The sequence below is a fragment of the Orbicella franksi genome, chromosome 7 (assembly GCF_964199315.1).
Source record: "Orbicella franksi chromosome 7, jaOrbFran1.1, whole genome shotgun sequence".
NCBI classification, from domain to species: Eukaryota; Metazoa; Cnidaria; class Anthozoa; order Scleractinia; family Merulinidae; genus Orbicella; species Orbicella franksi.
In genome coordinates, this window is record NC_138151.1 from 14,471,325 (window position 1) to 14,488,309 (window position 16,985).

General features: G+C 37.8%; 1 protein-coding gene across 2 annotated transcripts in view; it reads right to left on the reverse strand.

Annotated features, from left to right (window-relative positions):
• LOC145492145 (uncharacterized) overlaps nucleotides 1-12,369 on the reverse strand; it is a 13,444-nt gene extending 1,075 nt beyond the window's left edge. The window contains exons 1-8 of one of the 2 annotated variants that reach the window (XM_081471482.1): nucleotides 12,215-12,369; nucleotides 12,024-12,139; nucleotides 11,165-11,228; nucleotides 8,135-8,202; nucleotides 6,285-6,390; nucleotides 4,990-5,108; nucleotides 1,249-1,385; nucleotides 1-628 (exon numbers count right to left, since the gene is read on the reverse strand). The exon at nucleotides 1-628 is cut by the window's left edge and continues 1,075 nt beyond it. In XM_081471482.1, the coding sequence (XP_081327608.1) occupies nucleotides 520-628; nucleotides 1,249-1,385; nucleotides 4,990-5,108; nucleotides 6,285-6,390; nucleotides 8,135-8,202; nucleotides 11,165-11,228; nucleotides 12,024-12,139; nucleotides 12,215-12,284 (789 nt within the window). In that variant the 5' untranslated portion in view covers nucleotides 12,285-12,369 and the 3' untranslated portion in view covers nucleotides 1-519. Of the gene's footprint in view, nucleotides 629-1,248; nucleotides 1,386-4,989; nucleotides 5,109-6,284; nucleotides 6,391-8,134; nucleotides 8,203-11,164; nucleotides 11,229-12,023 lie in introns of both variants that reach the window. The other variant, XM_081471481.1, reaches the window with a different exon arrangement.
• Nucleotides 12,370-16,985: the final 4,616 nt, after the last annotated feature.

Here is a 16,985-nt window from a genome sequence, read left to right on the forward strand (position 1 = left end):
TTGTTGTAAATCAAATTTACCTACATGTAATTCAAATTCTGTCTTTCTTCCATTAGACTCGACCAATTTAGACCCTGCTCCAGAAGTAAACTTAGTTTGACATCACTGTTCTAGTCTCCTTAAGTGGAGAATTGGGCTGTAAACATAAACTTTAACTGTAGAATACGTTTTCTGCTGTGGTCTAATTGCTCAAAACAAAGGAAAGATATTAAGGGAAAGCCATTTTTATCATAAAACATAAATTTTAGGGTAATTTCAACACAGTGGTGGAGCTGATTTGTATACTAGAAAACCAAAAAAAAAAACAAACTTCTGGTCCATATCTTGTGCTGATCAATGCATGTGACTAGTGGGAATTCAAATATAAATATGTTCAATAGGATTACATAACGTTATTAATGCTATAGGTCACTGACTTTTAGTAAATCATTAATGATCAGTGGGAGAGCCACTCAAATTCCCAGATTTGCAATTTTAGACCACAGCAAATGCCTACCAAGCTACGTTTAAAAAGTTATTTTATTGTCTCTGCTGTTCAACAAAACTCATGGCTGATATCATGGGTTGAGTGAGGCCTGGTGGCAAGGAATGGACACTGTCAAGAATATTGGCTGTGACATTGCTAATCCTAGAAAGCAAATAAAGCATATTAATTTTAAATACATGAACCAACGTGACATAAGTGACCTGAAGATTTTTTCTTCGGTCAATACGACACCAGAGTTCCTCTTTAATCACAAAGACTTGAGCTTACCCAGCTTTTGGTGAATAATGACAATAGCAACTATATCAGGAAATTACCACCTTGTCTTGGGAAAAAGGTTGAAAATATGATGTGCCGATCAGTGGTTTGATTGCTTTGGTAAACTGAGCATCCTTTACTTGAGATTATCATAAATGAACAATGATACAGCTAGTGGCCCATACAATGGGAGCTCATCCCAGTTTCTGTAGTATGAAGCAACTAGAGGTATTTCTTCTCCCCCCTGGAAGGGTACAAGTCCATTGCAGGGGCTACCCCCAACATTGAATTTGCCAGTACAAACTTATGCACCTGAGTAGAGAGAGGCACTGTGTCTTGTCCAAGAACAAAACGCCATTACCCCAGCAAGGGCTCAGACCTGGACCACTCAACGCCAGAGTCCAGCGCACTATCCATTAGGCTACAGTGTCTCCACCATCCAGTGATAGAATCGTACATTAGATTACCTAACAAAATGTACACCAATAAAAAGCTTATCTTCTCACCATTCTTTTTGTGCCTGTGGAAGCTTTGGTACAGACTCCTTGTCTTTTGGAACTAAACCAGCTTTCAAACCTTTAAAATTAGATTCAATGTTCTTTTTGCAATCGGTCATGGGTGAGCCAGCCTGATTAACTGATTGCTGTTGACAGAGACATTCATAACAATCATGAATATTATTGAATACATATGTCTGAATTTATGAAAATAGTGTTCATGAAAGTTTCACCCTGGCCAAGTGGCATTTTTTTCTCCAAAAAGTCTCCAAAGTCAACAATATAAAAATTTAAAGGTGTGTCAGACTTTTTTTCCCACTCTATTATCTCAGTTTTCTTAAACTGTACTCTTCGACATCATTTTCTTTCCTTTCTCATCACTTGGGAGTGATTACATTTGACGAAATGGAGAACGCAGTCCTAATGGTATTTCCGGCTCAGAACACTGTACATAAAAAAATGTACCTTTAAAAAAAAGCTTTTATGATTTGTTTGGCAGGAAATTTGAAGGGAAATGTAAATATCTACAGTGTATTAAACTTGTAAGTTTACAAATACTGTCGCCATCACACAACATATCAGCAAATCATAGTTTATAGAGGGGAACAGAGAATCCAGGGAAAGTACTGGACTTTGTCATAATGTCTAAAACTTCAGCTGTTGATATTGTAAATAATGATGTTGATTTTACCAATAGGCATTTGTTTAAAGTAGGCTAATGGAATCATTCAAGCTATTTTAAGAAGTCAAGGCATCAAATGCACTCTCGTTGATTACCACAAGGAAGTGAAACGTGTGGAACAGGAGGCAGAAAACTTTATTAAAGGACTATAAGTAGTACAAGAGTCAAACACCGGAAGAAAGACAGACTGCTCAAAATCAAATATGTCACACTACTTTTTTTAGTAATAAAATTTTACTAACCTGTAAAAATCTGTTATTATTTGAACAGGGTACAATGTCTATAATTATCATATAATTGTGACAATGAAAAAAGACAGTGTGCAGATAACCAGTGTCTGTAAAGCGGGGCTGACAATATATGAGAGTTTGTGACTCAGGACACAGACAAGTGTCCATTGTCCATATTAACCCATTGACTCTGGTGCCGGTTGTAACCAGCCGTGCGAAAACCCACCTCCAACTTCCTGTGCCGGGCGTAACCGGCCATAAAAAAGCACATGAGGATAATTGCCTTTCCTACCCTCCCTAAAGACTTTTTGGTTCTCCTATTGTTCTATTGTTGTTAAGGACAAATAAACCAATGAGAATTGACTTTCTGAGCATATTTTTAGATGACTTTAGGGGTCCTAGAAAGACGGTTTTTCATCTGAAAATTATGTGCTCGAAAAGCAGAGGTAATCAGGGTTCATTGCGGGCCAAATCTACAAACTTCCACAGTCTTGTTTTCATTCCTAAAATGGAGAAATTACTTCTTTGGCACCTAAAATAGAACGGAAAAACATAAATCGATGTTTAGGTGGCTTCAGAATGGAAGATTAAGGTGTACAGAGTCGTCAAACCTTTCTGGTGAAGAATATTTCCTTCTTTCAACCGCCGCAAAAACAAGGCGATCAGTGCACTTTCAAGTGAGTTTTGAATACAGATCGTGGATTTAAAGCAGCTTCCTGGACTTAAGAAAACAAAAATGGTAATGTACAGTATTACTTCGAAGTTGAATTCAACTTTTACAATGATTGGCAAAGTCAAGGCCGATAAAATAACTGCAAAACTTGTCAGCAAAAACTCAAGCTTTCGCTCTAGCGAGAAGAATTAATTTGAACATGCGGCCCTACAGCGAGCAAGTCTGCGAAATTTTGAACGTATTTATGTTTTTAGATAAGTTTTTTGCCTCAACTTGAATGAAAATTTATTGTTATTGAACTTCCTGTCACGTTTCTTTCATTTGGTGGCCTTTATTTGGGAATTTTAGGTTTTAAAAGTGAACAGTATTTTTGCATGTGCAATTTCTGCATATTTAATTTCCAGCGACCCCTGTAGTTTGTTTGTTTAGTTTATTTGCTTCACTCAAATATGTTTTGTTGAGTCTTATCTAGTTACTATAGAACTCCTCAGAAAAGATCTAAGTGGGCACTAAATTAACACAGTTGAAATACCATTTATCTCTAAAAATTGGCTTGTTTTTGTTGCCTTTTTGAAGTACAACTTTCATCTTCCTTTCACTGTACTGTATTATTTCATCACGCAGCAAAGAAATTATCTGATTTCTTCTTTTTGAATTGGCCTTAACATGTGTCTTTCGCCTTTATTTTCTGGTGTTTTCTCACATGTTATCCATTATAGTAAAAGAATGGAAATTCAATTGTATTCGATTTCATTTTGTCTTCTGAAGTCAAAACTTAACTCATTTTTGCGTGTTCAATTTTCTCAGCTTTTGCCGTGCGGCAAAGAAAAAAAATATAATTTCACGTTTTCTTATAAGTTTTACACATTAAGTTGAGTTCTTTTTGTTGATATATTTTAATATTTTGGCCTTTCATTTCTTCAACTTTAAATAAACGATGTCTTGAAACCTGATCTTGTGTCTGTGGTTACTGCGCACATGTTTATTTTTGTGCTTTCCCTCACTCTGAAATATTTCACAAAAATGCCAGGGATTTAGGGGTGGGTTGCAGGCAATTTTATGCAGGTGTCAATGGGTTAACCGGTGTCCATATAAAGCAAGTCAATTTTAAAGAAAAGATTTGAGCATTTTGTTGGGACAAAGAAACTGTCCCTTATAAGCGGGGGTCTGTATTAAGCAGGTGTCCGTAGAGCGGGGTTCCACTGTACTTGTGTTTAGGTCTTTTTGAGTCACAAAAGTGTGTACCACTAAATCACTTAGTGAAAAAGGAATGCATCTTAAACATGGTTTTCATAAACCCAGTCATATATATACTAGACCTTCACAACTGATTACATGGAAGCTACATGTAAGTATTGCAAATAATGCAGCAACGTTTTAGTAGCATTGCCGAGTATGAAACAAATATCTAGTAAAAAGGAGACATTTCCTGTGCTTACATAATCAGCTTAGGTATAGAAACACAACTGAAATTTTGAAGAAATGCTGTGGGAACATTAGCCATAGGTAGACATTAAGTGATTCCACAACTTTTTTGAGCTCTCCGAGACTGTTTAGACTCAATAAACACAGAAAGACAAGGCTTTTTTAAATCTATTTTAGAAAAAACCTGAAAGGGATTACAACTGAGTTAGTATCATTAACACCGGCAGATAAGCCGCACTCGCAGATAAACCACACCCCAAGTTGGGCAACCCAACTTTTGGGGAAAAAAAGTTTTTAGAAAGAAATCAAACTAAATCAAAAGTAGTACATTTGTTGATTCATTGAACATAAACCCATGCAAACTTCAAACTGAAACCCTTCCCTATAATTTTAGCTCTGTAATTAATACATGTAGTATGGACAGGGTGTGTACTGACTTAGAAATAACTTTGATCTTTTTCTGGTGTTTTCATTTATGCTTATGAACAAAGAAAAGCTCTTCTAGGAGCCACCAAACTTGCAATTTAAGCAATAATCAGTGCATACTCTGCTATGTTTTTATGAAGTTCTTCTTAGTTTGCTATACAGACTTATAATTTATTTTAAGGAGTCATATCTGATCTTCAAGTTCTAAAATTAATGCAAAAAACTTGTAGAACTTTCACCCTTCAACAACAGTAGCTGAGATACATGTATCTCAATAAGGGAATGGATTAGATAAACAGTGGTAAGTATCTCACATATAGAAGCGCTGTCTGATGAGCCATGTATTTGTGATTTGCGAGGTTGAATGCATCACTGTTCAGCTGGTGACTCAGGGTTATCAGCTGGTTCAACATTCCAAGGTGCAGAAAATAACCTGCAATGAGAACAACCACATACAGTAGCTTAGCTTATGGCCCAAGGAGGTGGGATATTCCCTATAATTGCCTATACACGGAGGCTCTGCCCAAGAGGGGTACCTTTTTGAGCCTTCAGATATATGAAAGGGCAGGGATTTCACAAGTTGAGGTATGAAAGGGTTGGAAAATCTGTCATTTAGATATAACATGAACGGTAACTGAATAAATCAAACCTGTTGTTTGGTTGACAACAATTCTGGTAATTCTTGATGTTCTCCCATAGTATTGTTCATTATCTTCACTCCAAGGGTTTAGAAAAGTGATGCAGTGTTCTTAAGTATGTATATGAAAGGGATACGTTTTTCCAATAACAGATATACGAAAGATGTACCTTTTCTGCCAAAATAGCATATAAAAGGGTAAGGGGTTGGACCTCGGGTGGAGTCTCCCCTTATAAAACTATGTAGAGTACTCCCCTCCCCAAGCTCACGGTTAACTTGCTAGGTACTCGCCTATCCTGGTGAAAATTATTCAACCAAAAAAACAACATTCAAAATATGACGTCAAATTCCCTTCAACTAGTATAATTATAATCTCCTCTAAAACAACAGTTCAAAAATATGTTTTCAATAAACTACAGTGTAGGGGTGGAAATTATAACAGCCATGCTTATTTGAACCATAAATTCATAGTTATATGTATTTGAATTTACATGTCTTGTAAAATTTGCACTTATAAAATACTCCACTTGTACTTTTGGACTAGTTATTTCAAAATTTGTGCAATTTTCAGAGTTTTCATCACATAAAATTGATTATCTGTTAATGTCACAATTAATGATAAGTATTTAACAATGGTTTTTGAGGAGAGGAAGGCATTTCTGGCTTGCAGAAGTCCAGACTCAAAGTAACATATCATAACAGTGACTAATTACCTTAAAGTTTATTATCCATTTTTATTTATTATTTTTCAAGAAAACAACAAAACGTTTATGTTTAAAAGACAAGTTTCGACAGAACCTACTGTCATCTTCAGTTGATTAATGTACAGAGCTCGCTGGAAGTTGAATTTATAATAAGTAGAAAAATGCTAATTGTGATAAATATTACAGTGAATAGTGATCTTTTCTTTATAAACTGTTCACCATTTTTTGGGCATTATTTTGTCTTATTACTGAAAGAAACAATAATTACCATCCATAGAGGATTTCTGAGTTTGAAATGCCGGCCTCTCAGGATTTGTTAAATAAGAAGTGACTCTTGGAAACAGTAATGACAATCCAGTCTGTCTAAGGTACTCCTGTAACGAAAAGATCATGCTTACAAATTAGTGAAAAATCACTGGTGATTTAAAAGGTAAAATGTTAAGTCTGCAAATGAGCCAAGTGGCCCATCAGGCTGGAGCTTGTCTCAGTTTCTGTTGCATGAAGCACCTAAGAGTATTTCTACTCGCCCCTGGATGGGATGCTAGTCCATCGAACGGTTACCCCCCAGCATTAAATTTGACAGTAGCCAATCATATATACAACTGGGTGGAGAGAGGCACTGTGAGAGTACAGTGTCTTGCCCAAGAACACAACACAATGTCCCTAGCCCGGGCTTGAACCCAGACTGCTTGATCCAGAGTCGAGTACACTAACCATGAGGTCACTGCATCTCCTATGCTAATTTAAACTAATTTGTATTTAATAAATTTCATTAGGAAACTTGTGGAAACTTCAAAAATAATAATAAAATCGTAAATATCTGTTTAAAAAAAAAGTGAAACAAGAGGTAGCAGGTAGCAGATTTCTGCTCTAAGATACTGTTTAAGAGCACCATATGTAGCCCATTAATCGTGCATGGTTAACTACTGGGCTATAGGTCAACCAAGATGCTTCATAGCCTCCCATCAATGGACAAACTGGCTTAATTTCCTTAAAAATCTTTGGAACCAATTGTAACAGAACCTAATATCATACATGGGTGACAAATTACTCCATAATTTTGGCACAAAATTTCAGCAATAATTTATATTTTCACAGTCATGTGAAATAACAAAATTGCCATCAATGGCAATGTTTGGTGCAAAATTTCTAGACAACATATTAATTAAAATAAGTAAAAAGCTCACAAATTTTTGACACCCATGATAGTATACCTGTGAAATTAGCAAGTAATAATATTTCAATTATGTTTTGTTAAAACTGTAATAATGTCCTTTGCCTAAGGCTTGGGAAATTACAAAACTTTTGCCAAAACGTGCTTGAAATTATTTCCTAATCTCCTTTACCACCATTTGATTACCCATGCATGTATATGGTTTCTTTCATTCTCCACTGGTCCCCTCTCACTGCTTCTATTTGCTCAATCGTTCACCCCAAGCTTTCACGTACTGTAGCTCTTGCACTTCCAAACATGATAGGAAGGCAGTGCAGGTAGGATTCTATCCCACAGGGGGAAGGGGGGTATGCCTAGAAAAATCAGGTGGGGGTGCCTACTTCCCAAAACCCTTAACCTATTTAAGACAAAACTCTGTGATTTTCTCTACCTAGCTTATTTATGACCTCACCAAAATTTGATACCCTATTTAAGACCTGACCTTTAAATCGATGTTTCAGACCTGTCTCATGATTAATTTAAATACATAGTTCAAACCGATGTTAAAGGCATTGCAAAGGGCCTTTGTTGATGGCCTTAAAAAAGAAACACTGAATTCAAAACAAGAGTGCAAAAACCATACCCTATTTCGGAGACAAAAATGACCAAAATCAATAAACTATTTCTAACCAAAACGGTCAAAAACTTGTGATACCCTTTGGGGCCACACATATCTATAAAGCCCATATAAGGGAGTATCCCCCACAGGGATTGCATGACCAGAAAGAACCCTGGATGGAGAACTTATCACCTCAAGAACAAAATAATGATTTGTGATATTTTGATTTAATTGAACTCCCTCAAGATTTGTTATAATTATCAAGATAAATAAACACCAGTTTGGTTGAATTTTGATCATCAAATTACAATTTGAATGTGAAAGCATCAGGTAAAGTCTCACTTACTTTCAGTGTTGGTCTGGGGTCTGGGAGAAAGTGAATCATTTCCCGCATTTTCTCAAAAAGTACTTGAGCTGAAATTTAGAAGATTTTACTATCTGTTAGTTATGCCACAAATTATTTGATATTGGTATTATAACTAGTTACTACTGTTTGCATAATCAAGCAAACCACATGAAGCTTGTAGTGATTTCTCAAATTCTAAATACAGTACCAGTCAAAGGGACTGCAGCATTACATGCGTGTGAATCACCTGTACTACACGCACATTACACACAGTGACCACACAGTGTCCACACACCTTACACGCACCTTACGCGCAAATACACGAAAATGCATGTAATTACAAACAGTTGACATGATATTGCATGTAAAATTACTTGCAGTCGTTCAACTGGAACTCATTAAGTGCATGTAATGAGAACGAAATATTAAAAGTGCGTGTAATGAAAACAAAACATTTACTGTGTAACATTCACTGTACTGCACTGCACTGCGATGTGATGCAGTTTTGTCTTTCGCCTTCTTGCTTCTGGTTATTAAATGTTTCCAATAGAATCGACCAGTTTCCTTAAACCGACTTACTGCTCAAGAGTAAAAGTATTTTAATTCCATTGTAGTTTCAACAAGTGCCGCCAACAACTGGCAGGCATGCTAGGATTCACTGAGATAGCAGAACACAAACATATGTCGCTTTCAATTTTAAATAACAGCAATCAGTGTACATAAAATCAATCCAAAGATTCATTAAAAATATTTCGTACTCCGAAACGTTTGGAGTTTACTGGTGTTCAAAAGCTTTTCCCGACTGTTTTTATCTTTTCCTGAGAAACAACGAGGGTGTCAGCGACTGACAAACTGAGGCTTGACGGACACGAAATAACAGCAAAACAAAATATTTCGCTTGAGATTTTCAGTTAATTTTTAAACATCAGTTATCCTTCTTTAAGTTTAAAGAGCATTTGAAGATTTGTTATTAATAGTGCTCAGAAGCGAATGTTCTCTATCTGATATTGTTTTAATCTGATAAAAATGAAATTCAATCTGTTTCTTGAATAGCATTGCCTAGGACGTGACCAAAATCTACCCAGGTGAAAATCCTGTGCAGTGTGAAAGACGTTTGTTGCTACTACTTCATTTTATTCCATACGTGTACACATATACAGACACGCAACGATCTGTCAACCGAACTTAACTTATGGATGAAAATCCGCATATTTTTCTCAAAGCTAGCTTATCGGTAGTAAAATATATTGTAATTTATGCCGAATAATCGAATGCACCAGGTGTAAAGATTGCGGTTTGTGGTCAGAAGGTTACACAAGAATCTGATGAATTGAAAATTAACAAATGCTTAGATTTTGACCAGAAAAAGCTTCATTTTTTCACCTTTTAAGATTAAGAGAGAGTCTGTGAGTTTCTGTTTGAATTCCTATTTCATTTTTATTGCAGGAACAGGAGTTCAAATGGCATTTTGTGCATGGGTAAACATTACGTTGCAACGTACATCGTATGTGTTCTAACGTAAACAAAAGCTCAGAGATCTTTAAGAATTTAAAAGTTTTGACATTAAGCAGAAGTGCGGGCTGCTACAGATTAAGAAAGAGTATTTGTTTGATAGGTACTCGAGCTAGTCCAGTTACTTAGCAATGCTTGTCAGCTTTTAAATTTACTTTTGTTGTGAACATTGAGAGGACTGAGAGTCGTGTGTATCAAATACAAGTTAGTAGTGGCTTTTTGTTTTGCAAAATACACGCAAATGCGTGTATGAATAACAAAGGTTTCTTCTCCAATTAAAATACAAGCATACGGGTGAAATTTCACACAAAAGCGTGTAACTACCAGATCAGTAAATTTTATGTGCATGTAATTACACGCAACCCCACACGCACCTTACAAGCAGTGTCCACGAATACTACACACAGACTACACGCATTTTACGCGTGTGTAGGTGATGCAATCTCTTTGACCAATACTGTAGCAAAAGACCATGTGTACAATTTTAATATCAGACTGCAGTTTAAACCACTTGGGATTGGAAAATGAAATTCAGTTTAAAAATGTTTCACAGCAAATCTAGCCAAGAAATGTCTTGTAGAAGCATTTTCTCTGAACCCTCAGCATTGAGACCTGTGCAAACTATTTGGTAGTCACTTTGCAGCCTAGTTCATTGGTGACATCACTTACGTCCAATAGCATGATGCTGGCCTGTTGACAGGGTCCAGGAAAAAAAATGTGTGAGGGTTAGGAGGCAAATCGTGCCAGGGAAAATGTCGATTGTGCTGGAAATTGTGCAGGATTGTGCAATCCAATTTCAAGTGTTCTTGCTAAATCCTACAGCAAGGAAATACTGCACTGATTAACACTCAGCCAAATTTATTTTACTGCCTAGTAGTTCAAATAATACTAGCAGTCACAACTTGTATTAACAAACTGTGTTTGACTGACTCCGTCTCTTGCGTGATAACTGACTTAACCCAACATGTATGAAACCAAAATCAATAGAATGTCATAGTAAAGAAAAATCGTAAGATCATGATTTCTAGTTTGTGGCATTGCTAGTATTTCTGGAAGAACATTTTAAAATTAGGTTTCAATTCTCAGATTACAACATTTTGGGGCATGCTCAATTGACTCTACAACCCCAAACTACTAGCCATGCCTCCCCCTCTTGAAAAATCCTGGATCCAAATTATATTATTGTGTGGGTTTTGACTGAATTGTGCGGTTCCCACACACCCGCACCCTGTCAGAAGGCCTGATAGGGTGGCTGGTAACTGAACCAGATCAGTTAAACTAACTTTTCTGTCAGGGGATGGGACACCTGTCCGTCACTATACATGAATTTTCTGAAAATCTCCAGATCTTGCAAAGTTTCTCTCTTTCAAATTGACTTGCATTGTTATCTATTAGTGACCTTATCGCCTGAAGAAGACTAGCAGTAAGCAGTCGAAACATTGCGATCTAAATCTCAAGTGACTACATCGTGAGACAAACGATAATACACTTTATTATTAAATTTGTTGTATATTGTACCTTTTGGTTCAAACTTATTTTGGTATTCCACTTTATGAGCTGCATCAATCTTGCCCAGAGTTGTCTAAGTGCATAAAACAAATCAAATATAACATTTTAATTTATAAATTAAATGCATTCCAGTTATGTATACCACAATTTCATAATTCTGACCTTCCTTATCCCAGGCACAGTGGCAGATTTAGGTAGCCTCAAAAAGAAGGAAGGTATGGGAAATGGGTAGGAGAAAGGCAATTTGAATACATGGCTTGTCTCACTTATATAGATCTTCTACTACAAGGTGACATACCTTCTGAATTCACCTCCAGTGACATACACTTGTTTACAGTTTTTCAGGGGTTTCACTAAGGGTCAGACACCGGACAAATTGACCAGCTGGTTTGACCATCTAGAGGAGAAATTTTTCTTGCAAAGAAATTCAGTTCAAAGAGCTTAGCCCACCTGTGAAAACTGGTTGCTCTCCTACTGAAAACGTCAATGAAAACCCTGGCTTTTGCTAAAAAAAACCTGTTCCATGATCTTTGATAAGGGATCACTTTCTTAGGCCTGTTTACCCCCATTGGGTGCATAATGCCTGACACCACATTGTAAGCTTAATGAATTAGGTGTTTTAATAGATATTTCTGCATGGTTTTATTCTGCATCCCTGTATTTTTTTTTTTTTTACATGAAATAGCTAACTTACAGTCATTTCTTATAGTTTCATGTGTGTAGATAGGCTGGGTCAAGACTTGACGGAACACTTATCTCACTTGAAGATATTTTTAGATTTTCGTAAATGTACATGTCAGCTTACCTAGAAAAGCAAAATTAACTTAACAATCAATAAAAATCTTGATAGGTGTAACACATTGCTTACAGCGTATTCTTTCTTGCAAAGGGGCTCCAGTTGGGAGCACAAAGTTAAAACCTCAATGGCAACATCGTCTGGAGAGAACTGAACCTTCCAAAGTGGTTCATGAAGTCGAACTTCCACTAAAGAACGCAAACAAACAGGTGAAACAATACACTGGTTTCGAGTTTGGAAAACAAACAAGAAAATGCACAAACCTTTGAATGAAGGGTCGTAGGCAAGAGGTGCACACAACGGTCCAGGGAAGACAATTCGTTCGACGTTCATTTTCGTGTTCTAAGGCTTTGCAAAGTCTAACTATTTGCAAATGAAAATTGAAAAGGCTGTGGCGCGAGTGGACGCCATGACAGCTGTCTGGTGTTCAACCGCTGACCAAAAGACGTGTGTACACTAACAAGGAGTTGGTTGATTGGGGAGGGGAGGGTCAGTGGTCCTCGAGTACCCGTACCCAGATCTTAGCTTCTGGGATTAAATATAAATATATGCTTCAACTCCTTGTCTAAAGTTATTTTTGCATAAGCAATGCTACATATTCGTCCGTGTGACTTTGACTGCTTGTACAAAAAAAGGAGACAACAACGAAATCATTGTTTGATTTTGTTTTCTTTTAGGTTTCATTAAATAATTCAAGCCCTCAGATTCTGAAAAACACCCCCAAATTTCGTTCCACAAAAAGCCAGTATTTTTTAATCAATTTCAAAAACATGCATTTTCCGTTATTTCCAGGAATGAATTTTTCTCTGGCAAGAGAGGATCGCGTAGAAAAAAGTTACTTTTCTGCGATTTGTTTTGTTTTTCTGCCCTCTTAGTTTAGAGCCTTTTATTTTTCAATGCAAGTTAACCGCTGGGATCAGTCCCACAATCAGAACGTTATAATCTATAAAAGCAATCGCAACCCCCCCCCCCCGTTCCTACTATAAAATGAAGAACTTTCTACAAAATGAGTAACTTTAAATCTATAACTTCTCCAAATCAGTTATTCAAGTGCGCCTTATTTTCTTACCAGTTTATGAACAGAGCCTGTCAGGTAGTAGACATTTCTTGTACTATTTCTCTAGGTGTGTATTTCCACCGCAAACATTAAACAATTCTTACGTTATGGCTTCCAGACTTGTACAGTCACCCGCATGCCAGCAATAATGAATTAAAAAATGAATGGGGCACAAAAGAAGTTATTTGTATGTAAATCTATATCACAGAAAGAAACCTGGTAGATATACAGTCATGTTAACCCTCGGACATTCAAGGGGGACGGGGTGGAATCATGCCCCAATAAGGTTTTTTCAAATTTTTGAAAAGAAGATTTACTCTAAGGGGCTGAAACTTTCAGTAGCTGTTCATTCATCCTCTGCAAAAATTTTCATATGTCAATTGTGTGTCCATCATTTTCGACGTTGCCATGGCAACCACAAATTTCACGTAGGTTTGGCCAAAAATCAACTTTTTAGACATAACGCTGTACTTTTTTCCAGTTTTCTTCATCAATTTTTCAAAATTCGCGAATTTGTAGATTTCACAAACATTTGACTTGATTTTGAAGTAATTAACAATTATTCACTGAAGTGGAGGTGAATAGTGGTGGATATTTACCGAGTCGCGAAGCGGCGAGGTAGATATCCATCACTTTCATCGACACTGAGGTTAATAATTGTTTTAGTATATACCACACAAGCTGAACAATTAGCGGACCAAAACGTTATTTTATGAGTGACAAGCGGTCGGAAATTTCAAAATCTCTCGCGCCGGCTGCTCGGAGGTGAATAGTACTTGCTACTAACCTCCGAGTTAACCAATCTGAGCGCACGAAAAGCACTATTCATTTGTGTGGTATATACTAATTTCCGTTATTTCTTGACTTCAGTGAAATCCAAGATGGTGGATCTAAGATAGCGGATTAAATGACGTCAGTTGACGTAATATGACGTCATAACCAGCAAAAATGGTATCATCTTGTAGAGCAGGCTCAGGGCTATCTAAATAGGGGAAATTTATTTTTCGCTGTGCCTTAACAGAACGAAAATCCAGAGGGGGGTTCCATCAACCCCTCCTCCCCCTTGTACCACGGTGGAGATATGAGTTAGCTTGTACGTCCGAGGGATAAATTGCTAATTAATTCAAACTAACTTCGCACCCCAGCCGAAGATGAATCGGAACTATGTAAAATCGTGCTTTTTAGCTTCCCCTCGAAAATAAGTTTTGAAAACTGTTTTTCGCCGACTTTACGGACTTTGTGCAGCAGGATAGCTTTCTGAAAGTACTTAATTTTTACGTTTGTATTTACACCAAGAGGGCTGTCCCGCTAACGAGGTGTATGTTGCATGGGCTCTTTTTGTTTTCGCCTTATTTCTATTTTATTGCTTTTTTTTTATTATTATTTTTTCATGGTTGTTTTTTGTCTGCACACACATTGCGCTAGACATTTGAAAAACAGGTCGAGTCATGGGCTCCTGGTCATATCGAGTCGTATCTATCCACTTCCAGGCGTTCAGTTAGTTGGGGTGCAGCGCGAAAAAAGGCTATCGAAAAAATAGGAAGAAAGCTTTCTCTCGCCGCGCTTCTCCCCTATTTTTTCGCTCACCGTTTTACGCTCTGCGCCTTAACTAACTGAACGCCTGGAAGAGGCTACTCGTATCGGTGAGTCGTGACGGCGAGACTGCGACTTCCAATTCTTTCACGCGGTATTGTTAGTTGACTCGTCACGGTGCGTGTAGTCAGACTTTCTTAAGGATATGTAAACTTCCAGAAAGGCCAAGTTACTCAATGAATTTCCCGACATGACTTCTGCTAAGACCACTCGTCCATAGACAGAGACGACTCGACTCACTTTGAGCGCATTGAACATGGGTACCTCAAGCCAAGCTTACATTTGGCTAGCTAAAAGATGGCGACAATAGTTATAAAGTGTCGTGCGAGTAAGGTGGATTTCTAAGTCACAAATCACGTTCCCGGGGGACTCCCATATAAAAAAAAAACTGGGGTGCCCCTCGGAAATTTTGAACAGAACTCCTAAGAGGTACCAAGATCCTGTTTTGTGGGCGTGGCTTGAAAGTTTTTTCACCCTTTAGAGGTACCAAATCTAAATCAACACATTATCTCCTGTCATATTTTTTCGGCTCAACTCCCTAAAACGTACCGCAAAAGCTCCCGCTGAGGACCTTTTGAGGCCAATCACCCTAAGGAACACCAAAACCGCTTTTTCAACCCCTGAAAGGTACGACGGGCACCCCCGTCCCTTTTATATGGGAGTCCGCCCCTGATTCAAGTTATTTCCCGGTTAAGTCATCAGAAGAAACCATCAGATGTCTGATGATTTTAGACTGATGAAATGGTTTTAATTAATCTGTTGTCCAACGGCGATAGAGTTTCCTTTATATCCATAGGCCGGCCATTTATGTTAAGTGGTTGTTTAGGATAATTGAGTAAACAGTAGCTTATTCAACTACACGCGCACGCAATCAGACAAATATATTAAGACTTGACGCTAAGTACGCTAATCGACTCGTGTGGGGGCTAATCGACTTTGGGCTAAACGATCAATTTCCGCGTATCGAAACAGAACTGATGCAGTGAACTTTGTGACTCGCGGTATCAGCTGAGAGTCTAAATTCACGCCAAAATAATTCGATTTATATAAGATGGCCAGATCAATGTTTGCGTAAAGCCCTGGCCAAACGGGTTCACAAGTAGTCGCAAGTTGAACTTGCATAGAGACTTGTGTTGGGTGGCCAAACAAAAAATAACGGACCCGTAAGTTTCTTCGCAAGTACACGCAAGTCACAAAAAAAAAATAAAAACATTTTAAGGCAGACATGTCTTGCATTTCATGGGCTTATAGGTTGCTATAACAACAAAGAGAGGTCACTCATTAACTTGCGTTGACTTGGGCTGGGTGACCAAACGGTGAAAAACTTGCGTCGAATTACGTGCAAATTTGATCTCGACCAAATTGATCGCAAGTCATCGCAAGTCAACGTAAATGTGCGTAAGGCCTGGCCAAACAGAGTCGCAAGTAGACCCCAGTTTTCTACCTGCGTCTACTTGCGAATAATGTCTTTCCAAATGCACGCCTAGCAAACATAGTTAATCCGAGAATCTCCTGACCTATGGGAAGACCAACAAATGTCTTATCACCAATCAATTTACAAGCAATTGCAACTTCCCTCGTAAAACAAATTTTCAAAATCGCGATCTACGTTTTGGAGATGCAGACTTTTGGGTTCGACCCTCTAGAGTAATCTGGGTCAAGATCGGTGATCCAAGATTACTCAGATCATATATGGCCAATCAAAGGAACCGATGAATCCATTCTGCTCACGAATTCATCGGCTTCTTTGATGCACCATGATCCGAGCGATCTAGGATCACTGATCCTGATCCAGATTACCCCAAAGGAACGCACCTTTAGCTAGACTCCTTCGCAGCTGTTACATAGTTGGTCACACAACGCTTCTACTATAAACGCTACTAACTTTCCACAAGGAGTGAAGCGTTGCGTGACGATAAAAGGGAGACTATGCAGGGTTGATGCCATGCGGAGATTCTTGATGATGAAAACACGAGTAAAATACTCGGTCCACCCTGTACAATCACTTAAAAGTGGCCGAAGCAACCAAAAAAGTATGGGCATTCACGGTTAATATTTTACATTATTATATGGCTGTGTCTCACAAGGACTGGGAACTACAGAATTCACGAATTTGATTGGCTGAAATCGATATTGACCGCGGTCTAGATTTTCCCATCTAGACCGCCATCTAGACTGGTTTCATTTTGCGTTGAAAAAGTAGCAAACTAAAATACAAAAATGTTCACCATTTTCTTTTATTTTCTTCTCAATCATTTATGGAAGTGCCAAAAAGCCTGATGACAAAAAGAAAGTAAAGAGGACGAGCAAATTTCGGCAGGTTTAAGTTAAGCCCATCGCCGTTCGCAAGCAAAATGTTAGGAAACCAGTTACATTACATTAAA